We start from the raw sequence: 23,417 nt of genomic DNA, 5'->3' as shown, positions 1-23,417 counted from the left end.
ACTTTCAGATTATCCACCCAATCCTTTTGTATGTCCAGGCAAGGGTAAGCCATGGCTGCATAGCAAGACTTGCATCTCAAAAACCCCAAAGTAGGGGCTAGAGAGATGGCTCAGTGGTTAAGAGCACTGACTGCTCTTCTGAAGGTCCTGAGTTCAAATCCTAGCAACCACATGGTGGCTCACAACCATCTGTAGTAAGATCTGTCACCCTCTTCTGGTGTCTGAAGACAGCTACAGTGTACTTACATACAATAATAAATAAATCTAAAAAATAATTAAAAAAAAAAACAAACCCAAAGTAGGTCTGGCATGGTGGACAGCATAGACCAGCCTGGACTATGCAGTGAGACCATGTTTCAAGACAATACTGGTCAGCAAGATGGCTCAGTGGGTCATTTTCCTACCATTGAGTTGTTACTACATTTTTCTCTCGCAGGTGTGCACCACCACACCTGCCTCAGGGTTTCACATCTTCCTCTCAAGTTGTTGGTAAACAGATTTGCTCTCAGTGCATCAACCAGCCAGATAATTATTTTCTTTTGGTTTAAGGTAAATAACAAATTGCTTTTTGTGAAGATTGCATCCTGTAGTTGGGTGTGGCTGTGCATCATCTCAGCATTTCGGCAGAGGCAGGAGGATTGCTGCAAGTTCTAGGCCGACCAGCCCAACCAGCTACAGAGAGACCTTGCTCTCTCCCAAAAACAAAGAAAAAAATTGTATCTAGTTTTTACAGTTATACACCTGTAATCCCAGTGTTTAGGCGGCTGGAGCAGGATTGCCTGGAGTTCCAGATCTTATGTTAGGAACCTACCTACCAGACCCAGACCCTATCTAAAGAAGAGAATGAAAAAACAAGTCTAGCCTGTGGAGGTATAGCTCAGTGGTACAGGGCTCAGCACTCAGGTTAAGCCTGAGACACTGGGTCCAGCGACGTCCTCACCCCCAACATCACTAAATAACCTTCCAACCCTCACAAAGGCGTTTTACTGGGGGGCGAAGCTTTTGCTTTCCTGGGAAGAAAGTCGGGGTTGCTGCTTCCTTTGGAGAAGATGAGTCTTGTTTTGAGGCAGTGTCTCACTCAGTAATCTAGGCTAGCCTGGAACTTTCCTCCGTGACGCCAGCAGTGCTTTCAGAGTCTGTGGAACTCCTCCTATCCTGGCCTGTCAACATGCCCACCATGTCCAGGCTAATTCCCTTCCCTTCCCTTCCCTTTCCCTTTCCCTTTTTTCCCTTTTCCCTTTTCCCTTTTCCCTTTTCCCTTTTCCCTTTTCCATTTTCCCTTTTCCCTTTTCCATTTTCCATTTTCCCTTTTCCCCTTCCTTTCCCTTTCCCTCTTTCCTTTCCTGATTTTGGGGTGGTTCTCACTCTGTTGCACTGGCTGGCCTGGGAACTCCGGAGCTCCCATGATTTCCTGCCTCGGCTTCCTCCGTAATTGAGACTCCGTAGTGTATGCCAGGAGTCTGTCACGGGTATCTAAGCTGGGCATAGTGGCTCACACCTATGACCCCAGCCTCCTGGAAGCTGAGGCAGGAGGCTTGCTTTCAAAACTAAACCTTATAGTAGTACCAGGACGGCCAGAGCTACATAATAAGACTGTCTAGACAGTGCCTCTCAACCCTTTGAGGTCACGTGTCAAAATCCTGCATATCAGATATTTACATTATGATTCATAACAGGAGCAAAGTTACAGGTTTGAAGTAGCAAGGGGATAGTTTTATGGTTGGGGGTCACTGCGACAGGAAGAACCGTATCATGAAGTATCACAGCATTAGAAAGGTTGAGAATCACGGGTCAGCAAGATGGCTCAAACGGCAAAGGAGCTTGCTGCCAAGCCTATGACCTGAGTGTGGTTTCTGGAACCAATATGGGAGGAGAGAAGGGAGTCTTGCGTGCTGTGTGCTTTTTTCTGAACATACATTTTTTGTTGTTGTTATTGCTTGGGGGGGTTATTTATTTATTTATTTATTATATGTAAATACACTGTAGCTATCTTCAGACACTCCAGAAGAGGGCATCAGATTTCATTATGTTGTGAGCCACCATGTGGTTGCTGGGATTTGAACTCAGGACCTTAGGAAGAGCAGTCAGCGCTCTTAACCACTGAGCCATCTCACCATTCCCTTGGGGCTTTGTTTGTTTGTTTGTTTGTTTTTTGAGACAGGGTTTCCCTGTATAGTCTTGGGTGTCCTGTTGTTGTTGCTTTTTGAGTCAAGGTTTCTACATTGCCCTGGCTGTCCAGGAACTCACAGAGATCCAACTGCCTCTGCCTCCTGAGTGCTGACATTAAAGACATACATTTAGCTAGATGGTGGCGCTTTGTCTGTAATCCCGGCAACTCAGGAGGCAGAGACAGTTGGATCTCTGTGAGTTCAAGGCCAGCCAAGACTATACAGAGAAACCTTGTCTCAAAAAACAAACAAACAAACAAAATGCACCACCATGCCTGGTTCCCCAGTTTTAAAAACCCTAAGTAAATAAAAGATACCACTTAAGATGCTGAGATGAGATTTGAAAAAAGTCTAGGATTGATAGGTTTACCCCCAAAATGCTTTGATACGTGGCATTGGATTTACTTGAAATTCCCAAATACAGTTTCTCCTCTCTGCTTTGTCTCCACAGGGACTGATGTAGCCCAGATTTGCCTTGAAGTCTATGTACCCTAGAATATCTTTGAACTCCAGCTTTTCTGTTCTCAGCTGCCAAGTATAGGACTTACAGGCACACACCATCACACTCAGCCTCGAGAATCTTTCTGAGCATAGTGTCAGAGGCCTGTGTGTAGGGACATTGAGTCCCCAAGACTGAGCCTGGTCAGAACCATTTGAGATTGGCGCTGTGCTAACAAAAGTTAAAAAATATGGGCTGGAGAGATAGGTCAGCCATTAAAAGCCCTATCTGCAGCTAGGGTCGTAGCGCACGCTTTTAGCCCTAGCCCTTGGGAGGCAGAGGCAGTCGGATCTCTGAGTTCGAGGCCAGCCTGGTTTACAGAGTGAATTCTAGGACAGCCAGAGAAACCCTTTCTCACAAAAACCAAACCAAACCAAACAAACCACTTGGTCCTCTGTGGGGTTCAGTGTCCTCAGCACCACCGAGTGGCTCCCCACTGTCTACAACTGCAGGTTCAGGGTATCTGAAGCTCTCGATTCTGGGCTCCACGGGCGTCAGACACATACTGACATCTATGAAGTCAAAACAGCCATACCTACTATAAGAAGGTTAAGTCACACAACTGTGGGCCTCCTTCCATCTCCAGGGTTCACCCTGCATTGGGAAGGCGAAGGGAGGGCGGGCGGGCGGGCGGGCGGGATGCTCCCTGTCTTCTCTCTTCTTTCCACGTAACGAGTGTTCACAGAGTTGGAAGTGTGTGGGCAGGCAGGGCAGGCGGGGCAGGCTTCTCGTCGCTCACACGCATCTTCCAGAGCCGACTTTAGCCCGGCTGGGATCTTGTCCTTGGTGGGGTAAAAAGGGTGAGCGGGTAACACGAAACGGACCCTCAGGTTATACAGTGACGCTAGCCCGAGCGGGCGCCATGAGCACCTTCCCTGCCGACCCCCAACTTTCCTCTCTGAAGGTGCTCCCATGGAAAGCAGATGGAAGGCTTGCTATGTCTCCCACATTGTTCACTAATTCATTGAGCACTAATAATCCTCCTGTCTCACCTTACTACACCCAGCCTTTAAGAGATTGCAGAGTATAAAGCCCATGGATTGGAAGGCCCAGGCTACCTTAGGAGGCTCCTGGCTGGTATGGGGGAGGGGAAGAGAGACACGCCTATCTCCAGGTGTACTCTTGTACTTGGATGGGCATCTTTCTCAAAGACTGTTCATAATGTCCCGACACAGTGGCTCTCTTTAGCGGAGTGTTCCCTCCACTAAATGATAAGCAGTGTTGTGTAGACACTGTGCTGGGCTGGGCATGTAATAATTCTGTTTTGGGTGGATTTCAGGCTTCTTCCCCTTCCTCCTTGGGTAGGGGTGGAGTGATCTCTCATTGCTTTACTTTGTGAGTTCCTCCCGGCCACCCTGGCGAGTCCTATCTGACCTGTCTTACTAAGCCAGGTCCAGGATTGCTGTGCTGAGCCATCCTCAAGGCAGAGGCAGCAAGCCTGGCTCTGGGCCCAGGGCCCAGCAGGGGCGTGTCCCTGCTCTCACCTGCCATTGGCCAGGTGGGACTGCCTTGCCAGAGGATTATAAGTGCGGATCGCGTGGCCTGAGAGCCAGGCGCCGGTCAGGATGGTGGACAGCGTGTACCGTACCCGCTCCCTGGGGGTGGCGGCCGAAGGGCTCCCGGACCAGTATGCAGATGGGGAGGCCGCACGTGTGTGGCAGCTGTACATCGGGGACACCCGCAGCCGTACCGCAGAGTACAAGGCGTGGTTGCTTGGGCTGTTGCGCCAGCACGGGTGCCACAGGGTGCTGGACGTAGCCTGTGGCACAGGGTGAGTCCAAACGGGCCGGCCTGCTTAGGCCAGTCTGGGCAGCCTCTGCGGGCTGGAGCCTGGCAGGCAGTACTAGGGGGTCAAGAGCCCTTGCTCATCAGGGTAGTATGGGCATGGGAGAGCATCTGCCGAAACAGTGCGGGAAGGGGCCAGGGTGTGCGCAGAGAAGGATTCATGGGACAGAGCAAAATCCGAGCTTTGGGTCAAGGTGGATCCTTGGCTCCGGCGCTGTTCCTCCTGCGATTGGCCTCTGGCAGTGTGAACAGAACATTTGTAGCACGTTTGCACAGCCAAGTGCTGTGCCAGGAGTTTGGGTACGTGTGTTGCAAGCTGTAACAAAACCCCACGAGGTGAGCAGCGCTTTTCTCCAACCAGTAGTACTAAAGAAAAAGTCATTTCCAAGAGGTAAAAGGCCCCCATTTGGTGGAGAGGATACAGACCAGGATAGTGTCTGGCCCACACTCCCGACTCAGCCCAGAACTCACGGACACCTCTGACTGAGATATTTCCAGGAGCACCAGTATGCCAGGTTCTCAAGTGCACTTTTGTAGAATGCCTGACTATGATTTAAAAACAAAAACAACAACAAAAAGCCATTGAGCCGGTGAGATGGTCCGACTACTAAGAGCCCCTTAGGCTCTGGCAGAAGACAGGCTCTCAGTGCCTAGCATCTGCATCAGGTGGCTCATAATCGCCTGGAATTCCGTTCCAGGGGGAGGTTAGCGCTCCCTTCTGGCCGTGGAGGGCACTGTACTCACATGTACTACACATACAGACATAATTAAAAATAAAAAAAAATGTGTTGATGTCAGGAGTAGTGGCACATATATTTAATCCCAGCACTCAGGGAGTCCTAAATAGGTGGCTCTCTGTGAGTTCCAGGCCCTGCAGGGCTACATTAGGAGACCCTGTTTCTAATAAGAGGCAGCTGGGGAGATGGCACATGTTCTTACAGAGGACCCAAATTTGGTGCCCAGCACCCTCTCTGGGGTCTGCAGACACAAGGTATGCACATGATGCACATATTCAGGCACGACACATGAAATTAAATTTTGAAAAAAAATTTTTTTGAAACAGAGTCTCTCTTTGTAGCCCCAGCTGTCTTGGAACTCACTGTTTAAACCAGGCTAAAAAAAAAACAAAAAACAAAAAAAAAAAAACTCTCAAAAAATTTTTTTGCTACTTGATAAGGAAAATTCTTTTTTTTTTTTTTTTAAGATTTATTTATTATTATATGTAAGTACACTGTAGCTGTCTTCAGACACCAGAAGAGGGAGTCAGATCTTGTTACGGATGGTTGTGAGCCACCATGTGGTTGCTGGGATTTGAACTCTGGACCTTCAGAAGAGCAGTCGGGTGCTCTTACCCACTGAGCCATCTCACCAGCCCCCAGGAAAATTCTTAATGGGTCACTTGAGACCAGTAGAGATGGCCTGGGACAGGAAGCAGAGGAACGGACTCTGGAATGTTATGTCTGGGGAAATGTCACACACATTTGGCCTCCCAGGCTCCTCTGACTGGTCCTCTAGTCCCCCGTTTCTGACCTCATCCAGAGTGGACTCCATCATGCTGGTGGAAGAGGGCTTCAGCGTGATGAGCGTGGACGCCAGCGACAAGATGCTGAAATATGCGCTTAAGGAGCGCTGGAACCGGAGGAAAGAGCCATCCTTTGACAATTGGGGTAAGTCTGTCTGTCCAGGCCCCCCCAGACATGCACCTCCAGGGTCACTCTCTGCCCTGGCTCTCTCTTGCTGTGGAGCTGAATGGTTTTTCCTCAGGGCACGGTACAGTCCCTGTCAACTTCCTAAAAAGGAAGGCTTTGGCATCAGAGTAGGATTCCGGCTGGTAAGAGCAAGTTTGTTGTATTTATGGTGCTAGGCATTGAACTTGGGCATGCCAAGTAGACCCTTGATCACTGGGCTGCATTACCAGCGGTTTTTATGCTTTTCCCGTGTTGCCTGGCTTGGCTAAGCTAGATTTAAGTGATGCTCCTGTCTAACAGAGTCTAGAGGTGTACGTCAAGTCACTGGGCCCTACAGAGCTACTTTTAACTGTCTTATCACATCCTGTCTCTCCTCCCTACAAAAGCCCCTAAGTGGAGGGCTGGCTTTGCCAACTGTGGCTCTCTCCATCCCTAATGAGTCCCCATGTGTCTCTGGGAGGAGGTGGTTGCTTCTGTGCTGTGCTATAATTCTCGACTCCCCCCCCAACCCCTGCCCTGGCCTCCAGTCATTGAAGAAGCCAACTGGTTGACGCTGGACAAAGATGTGCTTTCAGGAGATGGCTTTGATGCTGTCATCTGCCTTGGGAACAGTTTTGCTCACTTGCCAGACTGCAAAGGTAAGCTGGTGGCCTTGGCTGTGGCTCTTGCCTTGAGCTCCCCCACGTCCGAAGATGGCTGGCCTGCTGCCCTGATAAGGCAGACCTGCATTTTGCCTGTCTTCTTTAGTGCTGGCACTTGGGAGGGAGACAGGGGCGGGAGGTGGTGCTGGAGGCCTAAGCAGATGGTGTCTGTGGCCCTGCCGGGAACCCAGGTGACCAGAGCGAGCACCGGCTGGCACTAAAGAACATTGCAAGCATGGTGCGGCCCGGGGGCCTGCTGGTGATCGACCACCGCAACTACGACTATATCCTCAGCACAGGCTGTGCGCCCCCGGGGAAGAACATCTACTATAAGGTTGGGCTGCCCCCCAATGGGAAGCGGGAGCTGGAGGGCCAGAAGCCCCGTGGTGGCTCAGGGAATGACGCAACCCATGCCCTCAGAGTGACCTGACCAAGGACATTACGACGTCAGTACTGACAGTCAACAACAAAGCCCACATGGTAACCCTGGACTACACAGTGCAGGTGCCAGGCACTGGCAGAGATGGCTCTCCTGGCTTCAGGTATGACGTGGTTTGGCAGGAGAGAGGTGGTGGTGGTGGGGAGACCTGAGGCCAGCAGCCCTCATATCTGGCTGGGGGCCCTGTTGCAGTAAGTTCCGGCTCTCTTACTACCCACACTGTTTGGCGTCTTTCACGGAGTTGGTGCGAGCAGCCTTTGGGGGCAGGTGCCAGCACAGCGTCCTGGGTGACTTCAAGCCCTACAAGCCTGGCCAGGCCTACGTTCCCTGCTACTTCATCCATGTGCTCAAGAAGACAGACTGAGTTTCTCCGGCTCCCAGAAGCCCATGCTCAGGCAATGGCCCCTACCCTAAGACCATCCCCTAATGCAGATATTGCATTTGGGTGCAGATGTGGGGGTCGGGCAAACGGAGTAAACAATACAGTCTGCATTCTCCAAGCCTGTGCCTGGTGTTTCTTCAGAAGTAACGTGTTTTTATGGTGTTCCCCCCCCCAATCCCCCCTCAAGACCTCAGCCTCCCATAACCTTGCCTTTTGCACCGCAACCTCTCACAAGACCAGTAGGAGGCAGTATACACTTTATTTTCTACTCCAGAACTAGTGTCTCCGCACAGGTCACAGGCTGCCAAGCCCCTAGCTGCCAGCCCTGCCTCTCCTCCTGAGCACTAGGGGCCCCCACTAGGGCTCACAAGGGATCTCTGGGAGGAGGCAGCCTTCAGGCGACAGGCGGGAGGTACCTTCAGTCAGGGGGCATAGGCAGAGGGCAGGCAGGCAGCTCCTAGCAGGCGGCAAACTTGCGTTGGATGCGCTTGTATCGCAACAGCTCCTGCTCACTGACTGAGGGCTGCAGCCGGGCTGCAGCCTGCAACAGGTCCTCCATGGTGAGCAGCAGTGCTGAGCTCCGCAGCTCTAGCCCTAAGGGGTGGAAAGGAAGACTAAGGCCAGAGCCCCAGCCCTAGCTGAAGTACAGAGGCTGCAGTCTATGCCTAGGTAGGAGAGCCACTCCCGGGGGGGGGGGGGGGGGACGGGACGGGACGACGACGACGACACCCCCTGCTCAGCCATTCCTCTGGAATTCAGGGCCAGGACTGTCTCCCTAGCTTTATGGTTCCCATCCAGGGCTGGCAGGTGGGCTCACCTTCCTCTAGGTCTCGAACCCTGCGTTTGAGGGCAGTCATCATGGCGTCAGAGCAGAGAGAATAGAGATCTGCACCAGTCAGCTGGGGTGGGCAGCAATCCAGCACGTTTGCCAGGCTCACAGAGGCCTCCAGCTTGAACCTATCACACCCACACCAGGGATGTTAAAGCTGGCCTCACCTCCTCCCTCAGAAGTCATGCTGACTCGCACACATCCCCTAACTGTCTAAGCCCCCACCCCAGCTCTCCGACTACGCATACTTCCGTGTGATGGCGCTCAGCACACGCAGCTGGGAGGCCCGGTCCTCACTCGCCCCTACAAACACCAGCTTGTCAAATCTTCAGAGAGACAGAGACAGGAAGTGTTAGGGCTGCCAACCATGAGAGGTGAAGGATGCCCAGGATAGAGGTTAAGGCGCAAAGGAGCCTTGTGGAGGGGAGAGGTCCAGGGTCCCCACCTGCCAGGCCGCAGAAGGGCAGGGTCCAGGAGGTCTGGTCTGTTGGTGGCTCCGATCACAAACACATCCTGGGTGCTGTGGAGCCCATCCAGCTCGGCTAGGAGCTGAGACACAACTCTGTACGGGAGGAAGGCGGCAAAGGTTGCAGAGTCCTTGCTGTGCCCTCAGGCCAGCTGCGCTTCTCTTGAAGACTGCTTCAGCAAGGTCCCTTGCTAAGCTCTGCCCCATGTCCCTGCCACACTGGTGAGCCTCCTCAAAGTTCCCCACTCCTTTTTAGCTTCCCTTCTAGCTCTGAACTAGAAGGGCAGGAACCTCTGTCTTAGAGGCCTGGGCTGGAGACTGATGTGACTCAAGATATATACACAGACATATATACATATACGCATATATACATATGTATATGTGTGTGCATATACACACACACACACATACACACACACACATATCTCACATCCCTCCCCAGACTCCAGAACCCCTGACCTGTCCATCACCCCTCCAGAATCTCCACTCCGTCCGCGGCTTGGAGCTAAGGAATCCAGTTCATCAAAGAAGATGATACAGGGAGCAGCAGCCCTGGCCCTGGCAAACACTGAGAAAGAGGCTCGCAGGAGAGTGGTGTCAAGGAGCTTCAAGTCAGGGGAGAAGGATGGCACATGTGCCCGACAGTTCCTCCCCGGCCATTGCCCACTGAGCTGACCAGGAGCAGCCACTGGGGAAGATGGTGTTGGGGAAGGGCCCGAGACTCGCTCGCTCTCCCCGCTCACTCACTCACCTTCCCGGACATTCTCCTCGCTTTGGCCCACATACATGTTGATGAGCTCCGGTCCCTTTACACTGAGCAGTGGGATGGACAGACAAATGAGACCCATCAGACGTGCTGTCCTCCCCTCCCCTCCCACCACCTGCGACAACTCCCCTCCCCCTTTCTGCACCGGCTACAGCTCCCAGCCTCCCACATTTCTCCCCAGCCCTGCCAACCTGAGGAAGGTGAGGCTGCACTCAGTGGCTACGGCCTTGGCCAGCAGGGTCTTGCCAGTGCCTGGGGGCCCATGGAGCAGAAGGCCTGATCGTCTTAGGCCCAGGCTGAGCAGCTCAGGGTGTTCCAGAGGCAGCTGGATGGTTTCTAGGATCTCCTTCTTCACATCCTGCAGCCCGCCCACGTCGTGCCAGGACACTGAAGGGATCTAGAAGACGGACCAGTGGTCAGGGACGTGTCAGCAGAGAAAGCCCTTGCCCCCCCCCCCCACGGACCCGGATTCTCACCCTGGGTGCTCCCACAGCTTGGGAGTGAGCTGTCTGCAGTTGATCTAATGCCTGCCCGAAGTCCTCAGCCAGCAAAGGAAAGCCAGCCACACACAGGTCCCCCTCATCCTCCTCACTCAAACCACCTGCCGAGCTGCAAAGAAACACGATGGGGGGGAGGGGGTAGGCTTACAGCTGTACCCTCAGCATCTGGGACCAGCACTCATGGGGCAGAGGCAGGTGATCTCTATGAGTCCAAGACTAGCTTGGTCTCCACAGTGAGTCCAGGCCAGCCAAAGACTACATAGTGAGTCCCTGCCTTAAGGATAAAAAAGGACCGGGCCAATCAGGGTATGGATTAAGGCTCTAACAAACGAGAGAGAGAGAGAGAGAGAGAGAGAGAGAGAGAGAGAGAGAGAGAGAGAGAGAGAGAGAGAGAGAGACAGAGAGAGACAGAGAGAGACAGAGAGAGAGACAGAGACAGAGAGAGAGAGAGAGAGAGAGAGAGACCCCCTCTCTAGCAGGGTCCCATTGCCTTCCCAGCCACCTGGGATGAGTCTGTCTTACCCCGAGGCTCTGATCCTGGTGCAGGCTGCCCGGCAGGTATGGGTCAGAAGGGCATAGAGGTCCCCCACCACAAAGCCCTAGGGAGTTACACAAAAGGACACATGGGTAGGGCAGGGCACAGGAGGCAGAGGCCAAGTCTGGCTTCCAGCTGGAGCAGAGGCTTTCGTGGTTTCCAGTCTCACGGGGCAGCAGAAACGAGGCCCTGTGTGACAGGGACCCTGTGACGGCATAGTGTCAAGGCCCCTGTGCAGACACTCACCGCACAGCGCCGTGCCAGCTGGGGCAGGTTAACCTCCTGGCCTAAGGGAAGGTGGGCAGTGAGGGCCTGCAGGATACTGAGCCGTTGAGCCTCAGACAGCACTGGCACCTCTAGCTCATGAGGAAATGCCGTCTGCACATCGGTGGGCAGGTCCTGGACACGGCTTGTGGTAGCCACCACCATGAGAGGAGGGCACCTGCAGACAGGGACGTGGGCAAGGTCTGGCATGGCTGGCAGCTCCTGCCTTTGGTGTGCAGGAATGGGGAGGATTGGTGTCAGGACTGGGTAGGGATGGGCATCATCCAGAGTCCACCATTATCCCCTGATGGTGGGGACACCATGAAGGGAGACCCTGCTTCACACGGGGGGGGGGTGCTCACTGGGGACAAAAGCTTCAACCTTGTGTTCCCTTCAAAATGCTAGACCGCACCCTCCTACCTCTGGACACTGTAAATTGGCCCCAAGGACAGGTAGGTGAGAGTTCTGAGAAGCTAGCAGGGTGTGAGGAATTGAGGGCTGAATAGGGGGGTTCCCTTCATAACCTGCCTGCTCTATACATACCTGCTGAGAGCGTCCTCATCAAGGAGGAGATGACGGAGTGTGGCCGCAACACGGGCATCCTCACCCAGTCCGTCTCGGTCCCGGCCCAGGAGGTCCACAGCTGTCAACAGGAGGACTGCAGGCCTGCAGCGGCGGGCCCGGGAGAAGGTGGCCTGCAGCTTTGTCTCCACGGCCCTACTGCTGTCTGCACAGAGGCTGGAGCAGGGCACCTGGGGAAGAGACCAGATGGGTCAGCATGAAGGGAGAAGGGTGACTAGGCCATCTTTGTGAGTAGGGACAGGTGAAGGAGGGACCCTGGCCAGGTGGGAGCTTTGGTTCACCCTATCCTTTGCCTGGAGTGTGCAGCCTTGAAACCCCTCCTTCCTGAGAGGAGCTCTGAGTAGCTGAGCATCAAGGGGCTGTATACTGGCCTGACCACTGGGCGAGCTCTGAGTAGCTGGGCATCAAGGGACTGTACACTGGCCTAACTACTGGGCTGAAGCATTAGGGCTGCCAAATGGTAATGAGGGAACCCAGGAGAAGAGAGAGCAAGGCAGAGTCTGAGCTCAGTGGAAGCGGCTGGGGCTCGTGCCAGAGGCCTTCACCTTCAGCAAATGGAGCCCAAGGCGGCTGCATGCAGCCGTGACGGCTGTGGTCTTCCCGCTGCCTGGGGGACCCTGCAGAAGCACACAGCTGGTTCCTGTGAGCAATGTTCCTCTGTAATTAGAGAATAGATATTGTCTCCCATTTTTCTGCCCAAATGTTAAGACCCTAGTAAGACAGGGACCCCTGGATTTCATAAGTGTCCCATCTCTCCTTGTGCCTCCCTAACCCCCATCCAGGCAGTGTCCACAGTCCGAGGCCTTGTGTCATGCCATCTCTGGTGCTCGGGCAGAAGCACTGAGAACATTTTGCAGCCGCAGACCAGTTAGCCTTCAGTGAAGCCCAGCTGGATAGGTCTGGATCTAGACTTGGGCCACTGGAGTGGGGCACTCTGCTCTTTGGGAGATGTAGTGGGAAAGGCCAGGATGGATCTCGGGCTCCCCAAGCAGAAAAGCAGCTTTAGGATCAGCTGCTGGGGAGTCTGCTTGTGTAAGTGGGTAGCCTGTGGCCTGGACTGGGGGCCTGGCTTGTGGATCCCCGACTTGGGGTAGACTACTGGAAGTAATTTCCCCGGATGCTGCTCTACAGAGATGCTCTGAGCAGGCCCCTCTCACGGCCCGAATTCACACCTCCTGGCGTGGCCTCACTCACCCGGGCTGCAGGTGAGGCTTCAGGATAGCACACAGCTCATTTACCAAGGCCTCCAGGCCTGGAGGAGACAAGCTGTCCCAGGGTGGGGACCTTCCTGAAGGCAGCGATGGCACATGACTCAGGGCGGTGCCAGCCTGTGAAAGCAGGAAGCCCAGCAAGGTTCTACAGGGTCCCTACCCCTTTGACGCTCTCCTCCCAGGAACCCACGGCCTTACCAGGTATAAAGAGGTGTGGGTGGTATCAGCCAGAAAGGCACTGGCTGGCCCCTCTGGGGCTTCTCCAACCGTTTTCTTCACTTTGAAAAACATCTCCCGCCACCTGTAAGAAAGGAGGGTCAGGGAACCAGGACCGAGCGTCCACATGTGCACCTCTTGGGGAGTGGGTAGCTTTCTCACAGAGGACCAACTTAGGAGCCCTGAGACTGATGAGGCAAGGCGGGGCCCCCAGAGGGCTGGGCAGGGAGGAAGTGGGGGATACAGAAGGGCAGCCCCCTCATTACAGCCATCAAATAGCCCAGGAAGGGCATCTCTCTGGCCATATAGCCTAGCCACCTACTCTAAAAGGTGAAGCCACCATCATTACACACAGCAACCTGGGGCCGTTTCCCTCAGTTTCTGAACAGTCTCTCCCTCCTACAGATCTTCACCCACCAGGGTCCCAGATCTCAGACACAAGTGTCCCTTCATTTTTATTCAACAATTCAACTAATTCTAACTAAAGTTAGAGTCTTTAATCATGGTGTCTAACTCTAGTCCTGGGGAGTTGAGGCAGGCGGGAAGGTCTTAAGACAGACCAGGCTGGGCTACGAAGTGAGAGTGATTCTCTGTTCCAGAATTACCTGTGAAGCTTGCTTAATTAATTAATTAATTGTATACGAGTCTTCAGACACACTAGAAGAGGGTACCAGACCTCATTACAGATGGTTGTGAGCCACCATGTGGTTGCTGAGAATTATTGAACTCAGGACCTCTGGAAGAGCAGTCAGGTATTTTGTTTTTGTTTTCCGTTTTTTTGAGACAGGGCTTCTCTGTATAGCCCTGGCTGTCCTGGAACTCACTCTGTAGACTAGGCTGGCCTCGAACTCAGAAATCCACCTGCCTCTGCTTCCCAAGTGCTGGGATTAAAGGTGTGTGCCACCCCCGCCCGGCTTGAGCAGTCAGTGCTTAACCACTGAGCCATTTCTCCAGCTCCCTTGTGAAACTTTAAAAATAAGTATATTTCATGCATTCTGTGAGTCCACTCAACAGGCTGGTGAGTGCCAGGATCAGGGGACAAGGCAAGAATGAGGGAGTGACTGTTAGTGCCCATGGTTTGTGTGGCTAGGAGAGCTAAAGAACCAGAGCTATCTGCACCCTCCTGTACCCACGGCAAACCCTCTGAGCCGTGCCACTCCTGTACCCACGGCAAACCCTCTGAGCCGTGCCACTCCTGTACCCATGGCAAACCCTCTGAGCCGTGCCACTCCTGTACCCATGGCAAACCCTCTGAGCCGTGCGTACACTTGTTCATTCTGGAAGATGTACACTTGTTCATTATAGGAGACATTTAATGTCTCCTAGAATAGACTCAAACTCATAACCTCAAAAGTTTAGAAGAGGCTCAAGTGGTGGTGTAAACCCTGAATCTCAACACTCTGGAGGCAGAGGCAGGAGGATCTCCGTGAATCCGAGGCCAGCCTGGTTTACACAGCAAGTTCCAGGAAAGCAAGGACTACATAGAAAGACCCTGTCTCAGCCGGGCAGTGGTGGCGCACGCCTTTAATCCTAGCACTTGGGAGGCAGAGGCAGGTGGATTTCTGAGTTTGAGGCCAGCCTGGTCTACAGAGTGAGTTCTAGGACAGCCAGGGCTACACAGAGAAACCCTGTCTCAGAAAAAAGAAAAAGGAAAAAAAAAAAAGAAAAAAGAAAAGAAAGAAAAAAGAAAGACCTTATCTCAAATTCTCCCACCCCCAAAAAAGTCTAAGAGGCTGAATCATCACCACACACACACACACACACACATACACACACACACACACACACACTTACTTCAAACATTAATGCTGGGGCCACCCAGATGGCTCAGTAGGTAAAGGCACTCGCTAGCAGGCCTGACTACCTGAGTTCAGTCCTGAGAATTCATAGGGTAGGAGCGAACCGACGCTTACAGCTCGCCTTCTGACCTCTGTAAGCTGCTGATACACATTTTTTTCATTCAAGATAGGTATTTCTCTGTGTAGCCCTGGCTGTCCTAATACTTGCTTTGTAGACCAGACTGGCTTCAAATTCATAGACATCCACCTGCCTGTACCTCCAGAGTGTTGGAATTAAAGGTGTGTGCCACCATGCCTGTCCCAATACACATTTTATAAATTAAATGCAATTTTTAGCAAAATAAGCTGGATGGTAGTGGCATATGCCTTTTCCCCCCACATTAACTTATTTATTCACTTTACATTCTGATAACAGGCCACCTTCTCCACCCAGTCCCCTCTCATACAGCTTCTCCACTCAACCCCCTCCCCTTCTCCTCTGAAAAGGAGGAGGTCCACCCTGACATATCAAGTCACTGGGTGGCGCACACCTTTAATCACAGCACTCAGGAGGCAGAGGCAGGTGAATCTCTGAGTTCAAGACTAGATTGGTCTGCAGAGTGAGTTCCAGGACAGCTAGGGCTACACAAGCAAACCCTGTCCCAAAATAAAAAAATAGAATATAAGTAATAATAATAATGATGATAATATTAAATACTACATCATCCTTTGAAAGGAAAAGATGGCACAAGCCCTAGTTTCATCTCGATTCTATCTAACTGGTGTGGGGTGTGACTCTGTATTACATGCAGTCTGGAAGCACAGCCAGCTGAGCGGTTATTAACCAGCAGCACGGAGACTCAGAGATATTTACGCTACTCACTCGGAAGACGGTAAGTGCATGTAGCAGCCAGTAACTTAATCTCCTAGAGACATCACTAGATAGAGCTCCTTTAACTCCTCGGCAGGGAGACACCATGGAACAGAGCACACTGTAGGCCTCTCTAAGACCCACCAGGCCGGGCAGCACGCCTTTAATTCCAGCACTTGGGAGGCAGAGGCAGGTGGATTTCTGAGTTCGAGTCCAGCCTGGTCTATAGAGTGAGTTCCAGGACAGCCAGGGCTATAGAGAGACACCTTGTCTGGGAAAACCAAAAAAAAAAAAAAAAGACCCACCAGGATGCAAACTCTTTTACTTAAAATGTTTTAGTTGCCATTGGCAGCAACAGTGGCTTCAAAGTAGACAAAGGTTTTTGTTACAAAATTCTTGTAAGTTGGGCTGGGGAGATGGCTCAGCTGGTGAAGTACTACCCAAACAAGTATGAAGAGCAGTGTTCAGCATCCTAGAACCACAGAAAAGATGCCTGTATGACAGCCTGCCCATCATCCCAGCAAGCACGGAAGGAGACAGGGAATGACCAGGGCAAGCTGTCCACAGAGTGAGAGACCCTGCTTCAAAATGCAGTCAGAGTGCAGTTGAAGGCACTGATATCCACCACCATGGGGCCTCCAGGTGTGCATCTGCACACCCATGCACTCACGCTCACAAACCCAAAATGGATTTCCTCTGAGTTATTCCAGTTGGCAGTGGCTGTGGTTAAAAACTAAAATGTAAGGAGAAAGATGCACAGTGCATGAAGCCTTGAGCTTGGTGCGCAACAGGGGAAAGATGCCTGTGAGCTGTGCTCTAGCTCAGAAAACCACCTCATTGTGGCTTAGGTAGGGTACAGCCTCGTGCCTCTATCAAGCATCCTGTCGGAACATTCTGGAAGCACTGCATAGGGAAGCAATGAGGCGCAGCTCTGAGGGAAGTTACGAAGGAACCACCTTCTTCAGTAGGGGATTGGTGCTCCACTTCAGAGAGCAGAAAGGCCAGTAATCTAGACCCTACCACAGCCCTGCTGAGGGAGCAGGGGCCAGAGCCCGGTGGGGCACACAGAAGAGTTGTGACTGTCTGCAAAGTAGCTTTGGTTTGTGAAGCAGAGTACAGAGGACGCTGAAGAGGGTCCAACCATGATGAAACTCCTTTCTAGGGAATATAAGATCTCTGGGTTTCCCTTATCAAGTCTGAGTGGACTCAGCGGTTTACGGTACCGAGCCTGCTAGGCACCCAGAGGTGGGCAGGTTTCAGGAGCTGGGTCAGCAGCAGTGCTGAAAATGGCCTGCTGTGTCTCAGAATGCCTGATCACCTGTTTTTCTTTGTGGGCACTAAGTGTGGGAGGTCTGCAGGTCTTCTACAGAAAACAAAGTGAGGGACTGTTGGTAGAATGACTGCCCAGCTCCTAAAAGTCTTAGGACTCAGATGGTAGGTAGAAGCAGGAAGGTCAGAAGTTCAAGGCCATCACTCACACAGATTTTGAGGTTAGCCTGGGCTACATGAAACCCTTTCTTAAAAAAGAAAAAGAAAGAAAGAGAGAGAGAAGGAGGGAGGGAGGGAGGGAGGGAGGGAGGGAGGGAGGGAGGAAGGAAGGAAGGAAGGAAGGAAGGAAGGAAGGAAGGAAGGAAGGAAGGAAGGAAAAGGGGCTGGAGAGATGGCTCAGAGGGTAAGAGCACTGACTGCTCTTCCAGAGGTCCTGATTTCAAGTCCCAGCACCCACATTGAGGCTCACAACCATCTGTTATGGAATCTGGTGCCCTCTTCTGGTGTGTCTGAAGATAGCTACAGTGTAGCCATATAGATAAAAAAAAATAATAATTGAATCTTTAAAAAAAGAAAAGAAAGAAAGAGAAAAAGAAAAGAAAAAAGAATAAGAAAAAACCAACCTAAGTAAGGCTGGGTATGGTGGTTATACCTTCAATCTCAATCCCAGACCTTGGGAGACAGAGGCAGTTTGGGATGGGTAATCTCTAGGCCAGCCAAGGCTATGTAGTGAGACTCAGTCTCGGAATGGAACAACTCAGTCAAGCATGGTAATCTTAGCACTCAGGAGGCTGGGCCTGGACAATTACTCCAAGTTCAAGGTCATTTGGGGTTTCATTGTGAGTTCGGGGCCACCCTGAGCTACAGAGTAAGACTGACTCAAAATTACAGCACCAGGTTTTAGGTGTTTGTTGGACAAGAGAGACAGAGGCCAGAGACTGGTAAGGCCAGCCTGGACGCCAGGCTCCTGATGTGGACTAGGGTTACTAACACTGCCTGTACCTGAGCACTACTATCTTGAGATAGGGAGCACTGCGCACCAACAGGAACCAAGCTCTGGATGTTGACAAGATGAGGCAGGCATTCGTGGCAGGTGTCTCTCTTGGCATAGGACACAGGATGAGGTAGAGACCCTGCAAATCATAGCCGCCAACATTGGGTTACTGATCTGTCAACTGAGCTCTAATGTAACACCAGGGGGCACAGTCTTCCTGTGGAGTCCCTGACACTCTAGAGGGTTCCCTTTTCCTTAATAAATCTTTTGTTGGGGAAGAGGTTTCAAGACAGGGTTTCTCTCTGGAGTCCTGGCTGCCCAGGAACTTGTTCTGTAGACCAGGCTGGCCTCGAACTCACAAAGATCCATCTGCCTCTGCCTCCCGAGTGCTGGGACTAAAGGCGTGCTCCACCACGCCCTGCTGCCAAAGTAGTCTTAAGTTTGCCTCCCAAGTTTGGGTTGGCCTTGAACTCACCATGAAGCCAAAGCTGTCTTTGAACTCACGATCTTCCTATCTCTGGCACCCAAGTGTTACAATTACAGTTTCCACCGCCATGCCCAGCTTGTGTGTTGGGGATTGAACCACCAGGGCCTCCTGTCAAGCAAGCCAAGCACTCCACACTTAGCTGTCATCTCCAGCTCCATTGAAATGTTGCTTACTCAATGTTATGTGTGTGTGTGTGTGTGTGTGCGTATGATAGGAGTCAAAGACAGTCGCCCACCCCCATCCTCCACACTAGGCAATACTCCACCACGACCCATAACCCAGTCACAGGCAGTGACTCTTAACCTGTCTTTGATTATGATCATTTGGGAATCAGAAAGTCTCTAGCAATAATGAAATATCCTTTGGCACAGGATTATTATATACAGCTTGTGGAGGGAAGACTACGGGACTGCACTCAGGTGAGGAGGCGGCGGTGGCATGGCACTCTGGTGAGGAGGTGGCGGCATACCTGGGCAGTCTCTCCAGGCTTCCTTCCAGGATCTCAACTTGCCCAGCTGTTGACACACACAACACATCCCCTTCCTGGACCACCCTGCAACACACACAACTCAGTCAGCTCAGTGTGTGCTCCTGACACATCTGGGCCTCCTTCCAGTAAGAAGGCCCACAGCCCACAGCTTCCCAGACAACGTTCTAGGGGACAATTTAGACTTAGACCACACTGGGCCAAGAGTGAGACCAGAGACCAGACCTGGAGAGGACCCCTGGCTCTCCTGTTGTTCTCTTTGACCAAACGGTCCTTTTTTTTTTTTTTTTTTCCTTAGAATGTCCCAATTCACCTCAGGCTTACTCCAAGGTTCCCTGCCACAGTGGTGCCTATAATGAGACTTCTCTTAAGCCAGTAGCTCTTGGGTGTCTGGATCTGAGACATGGGATGGGAGGAGAGGGTCAAGGTGAGGTGTTTTCTTCCGTTCGGCTGACCTGGGTGTCTGAAAGTGCCGGTACAGGACATGGTCATAATTTCCATTAGCACTGTAGTGAGGCGAGGACAGAATCTCAATGTGTAACTCTCGAGCAAACGGAGGCCCGGGCAGTGGTGAACAGCTTCCTTTGTTCTCTGGGGCGATGGAGCCTTCCAAATACCTCTAATGGAGAAAACAGTTGCCAGCTTACAACCTCCAAGCAGTCAGGTTTTACACTCGTAGCAGCCAGTACCCACATCCACCTTTTGTCTTTCCCTTAGCAAGGCTGGTGACCCAGGACGGCCAAACTGCAGAGCTCTGCTACCCTTAGGAAACCAAAAGCCCTCCTAATGTGAACCAACTCTTGACTCTGGTTCCAGAGCCGCCTGTAAAGACGGCTTTCTGGCTTTGATCCTTGTCATCCCACAGCCAGTGAGGTACTAAGAAATGTACTTCTCTGATTTCTGTTTTCCTACTGAGACAGTTTCATGTAGCCCAGATTGGCAGCTATGTTGATGGGAATACTCGAGTCCCAAATCCTCCTGTCTCCCCCACCCAAGTGTTGGGATTACAGGCATGTAGCACCACACCCTGCCTCTACAGGTTCTCTGAAGGACAGCAGGTAGCTACTGAGTTGACACCAAGTGGTCTCTGGTGAAGACATGGCTCTGGCTGTGGGAAAAGGCTATATAGTTTTGTTGTCTCAGTCCAGAGCTCAGGCTGACCTTCAACCCACTGATTTTCGTGCATCAGCTTCTCAAAAACTACAGACAGGAGCCACCACAGCCAGCTTCAGATATGTCCTGACACCACTAACGGGCTGGTCAGCTGACTGTCCTCCACTGTACTTCTGTTAGAAGGAGACCACTCTCATCTGGACATCTTAGTGGACAGGGTTGGTCTGTCTGCTCTGGGTGCTGGGCCACACACTAGGTCCATCTCAGTGTTAACTAGTCACTCAACTAACTCTGATGGACTGTCTTTGTTTCTACCTATGGCCATTGGGCACCCGAGAGAGGTTAAATCAACTTCAGATCTGGTGTTAACTAGTTAATTTTACGTGGCTACTGGCTTCCTTTCAAGCCAGCACCAGCCTAAATCATATACTTCTATGCTTAGAAACTAAACTGTAGACCCCGCCTCTCCCAAGCACAATTGTATTTTTAAAAGGCAGAAATCAAACACTTCAAGAACTTCTCTTAAATGTATTTAATAAGACATATCAAGTTATGTACAATATATGACTGAGGCCTAGACAGTGTGTGTGTAATCATATAAATAAGATATATACCCTAACAAGGCTCAAAAGGCTACAAGAGGAAGAAATGATGTTAAGGTTGTGGTTATAAAATCATGAAAGGATTTATGCGAGTGTCACGTTTAGGTCGGAAATGACAGTTGCTTTATCAGATAAAGTTAGAACAAGAAGTCAGTCAAGGAAAAAGCAAGAGGTACCAGGATAGCATTCTAACGTAGCAACGCAGTTACAGACTAGGGGTACGCAGAGCTGGTACTTGGCAGGGAACCTCATGTTTCACCTGAACACGTGAAAGACAGTTTGATAAGAGAAAATGAGTATACAAGACTAAGAGACCTTAAGTGAAAGGTCTAATTGTAAGGCACAGGGGACCTGAATTCTACAGATTTAGCCTTCCAACTCAGTAAAGACAGGGAAGAGAGCAAAAGTTAAAGGAAGCATTCCTGACCTGAATTCTGAGCTCTCCCACTTCCAGGGGGTCACAGCCGAGATTAAAAGCCAGAGTGGCGGGCAGAAACACCAGTCCGTCAGCGAGTGGCTCTCCCGGCTGCTGCCCGGAGTTGGGTCCCAGTCTCTCAGACAGCTCCCAGCGCGGTTCTAGAACCTGGACTTGAGCCAAGCGCGGCTGCGAGGAGTTGGGTAACTCTGCGACCTGGGCCACCCAGACCCATTCGCCCTGGAAGAGTCCGAGACTCCGGAGACAGCTCCGGCTCACACCCAGCGCATCTCCAGTCCCTCCCAGAACCCCTCGGAGTCGCCGGACCGAGTGGGAAGCTGCAAAGGACGACACTACGGGCGGGGGCGGGGGATGGCTGTGATCCCGACTCTCCTGGCCCAGTTTGGCCCGCCCGCGGAGCTCAGTCACGGCCAGCCGTGTCCCCGGGCCCAGCAACCCCTGCAGGGCCGGTCGCGTCTCCAACACTCGCGATCCGGGCACGGGGAGGGTCTCCCCGCGGCGCACCAACAGCGGCCCGACTCGAGGCCCTAGCCCGGGTCCCGGAGCCGTGGCAAGCAACGCCCAGCCCAGGGCCGGGGGACGCCGCACAAGCCGCGCTCGTACTCGCGCCCCGGGCCCCAGCGCTAGGACCCGCAGCAGCGCGCGGCTCACCAGCAGCGGCGGAGGCCCCGGCCCGCGCTGCTCGCCCTGGGCGCCGGACCCTTCCACGGCCGCCACGAGCAGCGCGGGCTTCGCGGGACTCTCGCTCGCCGGCCGCAGTGCCAGCACCAGCCCCAGCCCCGTCGCTGGCCACGGGCCCCCGGGAGGCAACAGCACCGCCAACGGTGGTGTCTCCGTCGGGAAGGGGTCCAGGACGCGCAGGACAGCCAACGCCATGGCGAAGGAGAAGGAAACCACTCCACTTCCGGAAATAGGGGGCGGAAAAAGTCCGGGGCAAGAGAGGCGTTTCCGCTTCCGGTAGGAAAGTGGGCGGGGTGCCGATGGCCAAGTCGGCCCCTGAGAAGATGCACAGGGGTGGGGGGGAGCCTGGCTTGACGACCGCCTCCGTTGTTGTCGACGCACGCGCCCTTTGAAACTCAGTGGAGGAGCATTTTTACAATTCTGTAGGGCAAGTAGCGTCCTCTCGACCTTCATGCCCCATAACTTGAACTCAGTATTTAACTGACCAAGAGTAATCGGTGTGGGCCAGGCGGTGGTGGCGCACGCCTTTAATCCCAGCACTTGGGAGGCAGAGGCAGGTGGATTTCTGAGTTTAAGGCCAGCCTGTCTACAGAGTGAGTTCCAGGACAGCCAGTACTACACAGAGAAACCCTGTCTCGAAAAACAAAACAAAACAAACAAACAAAAAAGAATAATTGGTGTGAAAAGAAGGATGGGGTTTGGGGAGATGGCTTAGTGGTTAAGAGCACCGACTGCTCTTCCAAAGGTTCTGAGTTCAAATCCTAGGAACCACATAGCGGCTCACAACCATCCGTAATGAGATCTGATGCCCTCTTCTGGGGTGTCTGAAGACAGCTACAGTGTACGGACTTACATAAAATAAATAAATCTTTAAAAACAAAGAAAAGTGGAAAAAGTCCATTTTCCTGAGGATGTCTTAGTTTGTCCTGCTCAGCTGTAGGCACAGCGTCTTGAGGGTTACCGGGAACGTTGTAAGGGGGATGGTGGGATAAAACTGCCCCAGCCATGCTTATGCCAATCTATTTATGCAGCGGCTGCTGGCTGAATTAATGCATGGGATTCATGTAGCCCTGTTGCTTGGTGTTGCCACACTTCTCCCAACACACCCTCCTTAAAGCTCATGTTCCAGTGCCTTGGGTCCTTCACGTTCTCTGTCCTACTCCGATCTAACTTGAAGCTTGAACAGTTTACCTAATTCTAGGAGAGCTATAGGAGAGAAGGCGACAGAGAAGGAAAGGGTTGAAGGCTTCTGTGATGGGAACTGAGCCAATAGCCTTAGTTACTTAGATTTCGTCTTTGTCTTTACTCTTTCTTTTTTATGATTTATTTATTTAAAATTTGTACGTGCACTGCTGTTTTGTCTGTACGTATGTCTATGTGAGGGTGTCAGATCCCCTGGAACTGGAGTTATAGACACTTGTGAGTGACAGGTGGGTACTGGGAATAAAACCTGGGCCTGCTGGTAGAGCAGTTAGTGCTCTTAACAGCTGAGCCATCTCTCCAACTGCCCCCCTCCAGAAGTCTCCTTTGTAATTAACAGATACAGGTTTTTGTGAAATACATTTAATCAATATATTGGATTGTGGCTATTCCCCTTTTCTGGACCTTGTATTTTTTTTCCAGTTACTGTCAGACTGTCTCCTTTACAGTCGAACCTTTTGAGATAGTCTTCTATTTTGTATAGTATACATTCTGGAACAATTTGGACATCAGATATCAGAAAGTTTG

At 52.0% G+C, this 23,417-nt stretch overlaps 2 protein-coding genes across 5 annotated transcripts; one reads left to right on the top strand and one right to left on the bottom strand.

Annotated features, from left to right (window-relative positions):
- Positions 1-4,172: 4,172 nt before the first annotated feature.
- Gnmt (glycine N-methyltransferase) lies at positions 4,173-7,720 on the top strand. Of its 3 annotated transcripts, none has more exons than NM_001364890.1 (6): positions 4,219-4,438; positions 5,992-6,119; positions 6,668-6,778; positions 7,081-7,115; positions 7,202-7,323; positions 7,413-7,720. In NM_001364890.1, exons 1-6 carry the CDS (start codon positions 4,233-4,235, stop codon positions 7,582-7,584), a joined length of 774 nt encoding a protein of 257 aa, NP_001351819.1. In that variant the 5' UTR covers positions 4,219-4,232; the 3' UTR covers positions 7,585-7,720. The 3 variants fall into 3 exon arrangements, 2 of the variants coding, with proteins under 2 accessions (NP_001351819.1, NP_034451.1); NM_010321.1 differs by having other exon boundaries at positions 6,973-7,115; XR_001782039.2 differs by lacking the exon at positions 7,081-7,115 and having other exon boundaries at positions 4,173-4,438.
- Positions 7,721-7,840: 120 nt separating this feature from the next.
- Pex6 (peroxisomal biogenesis factor 6) lies at positions 7,841-21,908 on the bottom strand. 2 transcript variants are annotated; one of them, NM_145488.2, is made up of 17 exons: positions 21,000-21,908; positions 19,313-19,476; positions 18,840-18,923; positions 12,954-13,056; positions 12,739-12,872; positions 12,090-12,201; positions 11,506-11,714; positions 10,945-11,140; positions 10,686-10,762; positions 10,140-10,272; positions 9,855-10,060; positions 9,649-9,710; positions 9,357-9,465; positions 8,877-8,993; positions 8,680-8,757; positions 8,420-8,559; positions 7,841-8,196 (listed from the first exon to the last, which is right to left on the bottom strand). In NM_145488.2, the coding sequence occupies exons 1-17, from the start codon at positions 21,882-21,884 to the stop codon at positions 8,060-8,062; spliced, it is 2,946 nt and encodes a 981-aa protein (NP_663463.1). In that variant the 5' UTR covers positions 21,885-21,908; the 3' UTR covers positions 7,841-8,059. The 2 variants fall into 2 exon arrangements, 1 of the variants encoding a protein (NP_663463.1); NR_157369.1 differs by having other exon boundaries at positions 9,357-9,710.
- Positions 21,909-23,417: the final 1,509 nt, after the last annotated feature.

The sequence above is a fragment of the Mus musculus genome, chromosome 17, assembly GCF_000001635.26.
Source record: "Mus musculus strain C57BL/6J chromosome 17, GRCm38.p6 C57BL/6J".
NCBI classification, from domain to species: Eukaryota; Metazoa; Chordata; class Mammalia; order Rodentia; family Muridae; genus Mus; species Mus musculus.
This window is presented reverse-complemented; position numbering and strand designations above follow the sequence as displayed.